This window comes from Populus alba, chromosome 5 (assembly GCF_005239225.2).
Source record: "Populus alba chromosome 5, ASM523922v2, whole genome shotgun sequence".
NCBI lineage: Eukaryota > Viridiplantae > Streptophyta > Magnoliopsida > Malpighiales > Salicaceae > Populus > Populus alba.
The window spans coordinates 20,197,370-20,203,106 of record NC_133288.1 but is presented as its reverse complement, the minus strand read 5'-3'; the positions used below and the strand labels follow the sequence as shown (position 1 = coordinate 20,203,106).

At 37.1% G+C, this 5,737-nt stretch overlaps 1 protein-coding gene across 1 annotated transcript; it reads right to left on the bottom strand.

Moving 5' to 3' along the window:
* Window positions 1–894: 894 nt before the first annotated feature.
* LOC118061649 (protein indeterminate-domain 12) lies at window positions 895–5,414 on the bottom strand. The gene is made up of 3 exons (XM_035075158.2): window positions 4,394–5,414; window positions 3,898–4,294; window positions 895–2,141 (listed from the first exon to the last, which is right to left on the bottom strand). Exons 1-3 carry the CDS (start codon window positions 4,575–4,577, stop codon window positions 1,304–1,306), a joined length of 1,419 nt encoding a protein of 472 aa, XP_034931049.1. The 5' UTR covers window positions 4,578–5,414; the 3' UTR covers window positions 895–1,303.
* Window positions 5,415–5,737: the final 323 nt, after the last annotated feature.

The window sequence follows — 5,737 nt, the reverse complement described above, 5'->3', positions numbered from 1 at the left end:
AAATTTTAAAATAAATTGATGTGTTTTCGAAACAGAAGATATTCGAAATATTTATATTAGACGACATATGTGTTACATAATGGAATATAAAAAAATAAAAAAACAAAATTTACGTGTTTTCAAAATAGGAAATATTCGAAATTATATTTTTTTTTATAACCCAAGATAAGACAATAATAATTAAAAACTACTTATGATCGCTTTATGATCATATTTTTCAGCTTGAATTAAGTACAACTTTCATTGCAATTACTAAACAATCATATTTTATGGTTATTAATCTTAACATCACAAAGTTAAGCTTGAATTAAGTACAACTTTAATTGCAATTACCAAACATGTGGCGGGATTGAGACATTAGAAATTATTTTTTTTTAACATTAAAATATCAAAAATAATCTAAAAACATGAAAAAAATAATTTTAAAAAATATTTTAATTTTTTTAAAAAATATATTTAAAATAAAAAAAACAAACGTGAGATAAATATGTTTATAGCATTAAAGTTAAAGTTAACGTGAAAGGGATTGGGGGGCCTAAAGAGTTGAACCAACAAAAAAAAAAGATAAACTTTTTGTTCATAATAAGATCATAATGGTTAGCATAGGGCCAGTGAGGCCTATGAGTGGTAGTTGTCTCCTATGCCCACTTTTGTTTGTATATTCTTTGAACAACACAAAAGTACTGACAACGAGTTCCAAAAGAAGAATCCCTTGGTTTAAAATTAAACCCTTCTCAATTCTAACGCAAGATCTTTCAATCAGCTAGATATGATCCTCCAAAATTACAAGCCTAAACCCTAGAAATCAACAAGTGACATGGGACCTTCATGTACGTATAGCTGTCTAGATTGAGAGGGGGAAAAGTCCTCAAGGAAATGGTATAAAAAACAGTAGCCAAGAAAAACAAATCCCACGGAATTCCATTATTACCGCACATCTTTATATTCTGCTTGTGACATGATTTTTCCGCAGCAAAATTACAAGGAAGCCACCATCCTCTTAATCACCATAACTAAATCTAACATTAGAGAGGAGGGCAAAGGATAAAAACAGAAAAGCAGGATGGGAAATGGCTAATAGCATATTCTTGAATTAAGAGAGATAACCCAAAAAAAAAAATGTTGCTGTGAAGCTGCTGCATAAAAGATGAGGTTGATCATATATATGGCATAAGAAAGGCTCTTAATTTCTTAAAAAAAAGACCTTCATTAGATTCTCGCGGCTAGGAGACAAGGGGCACTTGATCATTTTGAAGGGAGTAAATGGAATTACCATTTAGCCCCTTTTACTTTTGGGGGCTCTCTAGCAATCACCCCACGTTTTAGAGGCAGAAGGCTGAGCGAATCCAAAACCACCGTGGGGCTTCAGCAGTGAGTGGTCTCTCTCATTGTATTGCTGCTGGTGGAACCCTACACCCCCTGTGTACGTTAGGATTTCCCTCACATTCATGCTAGCGTTAACACCCCCGCTACTCCCATTTGTATTACTCGCAGCATGGCCATGATCATCCCCACATTCACCGGTCAGACCCAGAAAGTCCCTTGTCAGGCGGTCACTCTTCTGCCACGTGGCAAGGCTGTTAAGGTTATAGTTAGGACCCTGGGCGACGTGACTCGCTGAGTTGACATGAACCTGGCCCGCTGATCCCAACTCGCCCATGTCCAGCTGGGTCATTTGGCTGTGGCCCACTGAGGTCTGAGCGGCACCCACACTTGCAGCCTTTTGAAGGAGTGCAGTGGCTGACAAGTGGTGTGATGCTGCTGATGACGTGGCGGCATTTGATAGGCTTTGGAAGGTTGAGGCTAACAAACCCTTGTGGCTAGGCAATGCTGGTGGTGGTGGTTCTTGGAGAAGTGGAGGAGGGATTTGAAAATGGTTGTGAGTTTCAGGCTTGATGTGAACTGGGTTTTGGTGGTTATTACTATTAGGGTTGTGATGGCGAGACGGGTCCCAAGCAGAAGTGAGGGAGATTTGCTGTTGATGAGTAGGGTTAGGGGCGGAGAAGAGAGAAATGGGGTGTGCTTGAAGGAGGAGAGCTTGGGCATTTGGATCTGTGGAGATTAGCTGGTGAGCTGAGAGTCTTGCACTTTCTTCAGCTAATGCATCACAGAATGCCCTGTGGGTTATGAAGCTATCCTTCCTGCAGTTTCAACAATGCAAGCACATAAAGAGATTATCAGTGAACACTATCATCACAAACCAAAATAAATTTGTGATTGATACTTGATGATTAACAAAAGGAGGATAATTGATGAAGGAACTTCTTAGTTTAAATACATTTGATTATTGTTTTTAGAAAATACTACTCTAAAAACTACTTTTGACATTGTAATTAACTATTTAAGTTCTTAATTAGTTATCGAGTGTACATTTCTTTGATTTAGTTACATATAAAGTGATTAGGAGTTCAAACCTCAATTAACACCACGTTCTTTTATTTAATTAAACTAAACTTTCCGCAGAGGGCATGTAGAGCATGATTTTCTAAATACGAATGTATATTATGTTTTTCTTATCACGATGCTGAGGAGGAGGGTAGCCAAAACAGGAAAAAAGGTGAATGAGGAAGATCATAAGGATATATTGATGTGAATTTGATTATTCTAATTAATTAAAGGTAATTAATTTGATTAATTTACTTCATCTTAATTTGTAGCACTCCTTCAAAGGGTGACAGACCACAAGACCGTGCGTGCCATGATTGCCATAAAGCTATAGCAAAAACACTAAAGTAAAACCATCTTTTTTGGTCAAAACTAAAGTGCAGAGAGAGAGAGAGAGAGCTGATTGGTGTTTATGCATGCAGAAATAGTAGTCTTGGATGGTAAAGAGGCTCAAAATTTCAAGAATTTGGTAAACAACGATGACATAAATGACTTTTGAAACTTGAGCTCATGCATGTAACAAAGATATGCAATTCAAAGTTGAAACCCCCAAAAGGGCCAAAAGCTGTATAATGCTTATGAAAGAAAATGAAAGCAAATTAGGACATCAGATATCTTTGCAGATTTATCAGTTTTTGTCATGATGAAAGGTCAGAGTTTCAGCATTTTCTGCAAGTGAATCATAGCATTCTTCAAGGGAAAGAAATCATCACGGTTCTTACTCATCCATATGAAAACCCCCCAAAGCAAATTAAGAGCTTTCTTTTCACCTTTTTCTTGGACAAGAGCAGATGTTCATCATTGTTTTGAGACTGCAGTCATCACTCAATTTATAAAGTACCAAAAGAAGAATCACGGTTAAAAAATGCACGTCAAACCCTTCGAGGTAAATGCAATATGGCATTGATCCAACTTTTTTTAAACAATCTGGATGACGACGATTTACACAGAACCCCCAGGCAAGAATATACTTAGCTGACTCGTCCTGAATTAAAAGACAAAACAATACATAAAACAAAAGATTTAAGTGGATTGTTCTCTTTAGTGTCTTGTTTGTTGTTTTCAAAATTTGAAATTGGCAGGTTCAGATTTCAGAAGCTTTGCTTTCAGTTACTCTTATGGTTTTAGCAGTAACAGACACTTGTATTAATGGTGTCCACGTCTATGATATACCTGCCAATGCATTTAAGCTCCAGATATATTATTCCATGCAGAGCTTACCACTCTTGTAAAAAAAACACAAACCACAAAAACAGAACAGACTGAAACAAAATACAAAGACCATCGCGAAGACATGGGACTTCCCACTTTAAACAGAAGATCAAAATTTTCTTTGAATCCCAAGAGAATCCAAAATATAAAGTGCGTGCATAACTGTAAAACATCAAAAACAAGTAAAGAAGGGAGCATAGGACTTTGAGACCAACGTAAGTGTAGAAAGGAAAAAAAATATTCAATTTGAAATCCCAAAATAAAAAGACTAGAGGAAGGAATAAAAAAAGAGAAATTTACCTGGAGAAAAGTGTTCCACAGTCACATCTATACTCTCTTGTTCCACAGGTTTTAGAGTGAGCCTTCCAATCTGATTGAACGGCATAGATCTTTGAGCATTTCTCACACTTCCATTTCTTCTCTCCATGTTTCCTGCAATAGTGTTTCTTGATACCTGTAAGGTCACCCAGAGCCCTTGAAGGATGGTGGTGAACACACGTAGGCTCAGGGCAAACATAAGCTTTCTTTTTAATTTCTTTGCTGTTTCTTTGCTTCAGCTTCCAGGGAAGATTATGGCCCCTCCTATGAAGCTGAAGATTCTGATCTCTCTGAAACCCTTTGTTGCAGATCTCACACACAAATCTATTGGTAGCCAATAAGGTTTTTGGAGATAATGCTATCACTTCAGCATCTGGGTCTGCAAGATCATATATAAAGAAACCATTTTCTATATTATGGTATTAGAATTTCAAAAATTGTCTGAAACAAGATTGGAGGGTCTAAATGAAAAACCTACCTGGGTTTCCTGGTAAGCTTCTCTTCTTCTTGATGATCTTTTGTTGCTGCTGCTGCTGCTGCTGCAGAGGAGAGAAGTTTGAAGCCAGTGGATTTAAGCTACAAAATTCTTGAACTCTGGTGCCAGAAGAGACACTAGCTTCTTCAGACAAAGAAGTTGAGTTGGACATGGCTGCAGGGAACATATCCGTGAAGAAGAAAACTCCAAAAAAAGAAAAAAAAAGAAGTGATACCACTTTGTTTTGTTTTGTTTGATATATTTCGTGCTAGCTAACACTTTTCTTTGGAGTAACCTTTGTTCAAGTGTTCACTTTTGCACTCCTGAAGAAACAACAACAAGATGAAAGACCAAGGCCAGAAATAGAGAATCCTCAGCTTTGGACACAACTAAACTAAACAAAGTTTTGTTGATGAACAGGTGGCAGTGAATTATAGACGCAGAAAGGCATCATTCATTGGGTAGCAAAACCAAAATCTCGTGAGGAGATGGTGATCATGATGGGTTATTCTCCGAGTCGCTATCTAACCATGGATTGCTTCTCTGAGCAAATCTGCAGCACAATTCAGATATATCTCTTTCCAATCTTTCTTTAACTTCTCTCTCCCTCTCAAAGATCATCAACTAATAAGCTAGCTAAGAGAGGGTTCACCATGCAATAAAACATAGAAAGACCAGACAGCAAGTTTGTTTTTCCTTAAAAACCCTTTACTACCCAATAACTCGCCTTTCTGTCTATTTATGCCTATATAAAGGAAAGAGGAGAAAAAATAATCGAAAGAGAAATAATCAGTATCTCTCTTCTAGATAACATGTACAGGAGGTTATGATTACAGTGGCGGACCGAGGATGGGGGTGGCAAATTATAGAAAATACAAAAAAGAAAAAAATAATAATGGTATGAAAAATACAATTTCTTTTTAAAAAGGAGCGATTGTACTCAGGAGAGAGAGGCAAGCGAAGGCTAGGAAGAAGAATCCCTACCCCACTCAAACGTTTTTTTCTTTCTTTTTACTCTCTCTTTACTTACAAGTATTTCTTTAATAATTTTTCTTTTGAAGGGATGACGCTGGCACTTTCTGTCTTTTCCTTTGTTCCTGTTATAAAACACCCAAACCCTAGAAAGGACCTTAATTTGAATGGAATCATGATATTAAAAGGACGGCTGGCTTATGGAAGGCCTGGAAGATTGAGAAGCTTAAAAAGCTTTGAGGATGGTAAAGGCATGCAAAGAGCTAGAGATGGATAGATAGCTCTTCTCTTCTCAACCTTTTCTTCTGCCCCACAACTAGCATGATTGGCTTCTTGACGGGCTCTTCCACTTTGTTTAAACCATGGATTAATAAC

What these genes read in the sequence shown, in the direction of transcription:
- LOC118061649 (XM_035075158.2), bottom strand. Translation starts at nt 4,577, where the DNA reads ATGTTCCCTGCAGCCATGTCCAACTCAACTTCTTTGTCTGAAGAAGCT. An exon ending in AAGCTTACCAGGAAACCCAG is followed by an intron (nt 4,295 to 4,393) that starts GTAGGTTTTTCA and finishes ATGATCTTGCAG; the next exon opens with ACCCAGATGCTGAAGTGATA. An exon ending in TGTGGAACACTTTTCTCCAG is followed by an intron (nt 2,142 to 3,897) that starts GTAAATTTCTCT and finishes TTGAAACTGCAG; the next exon opens with GAAGGATAGCTTCATAACCC.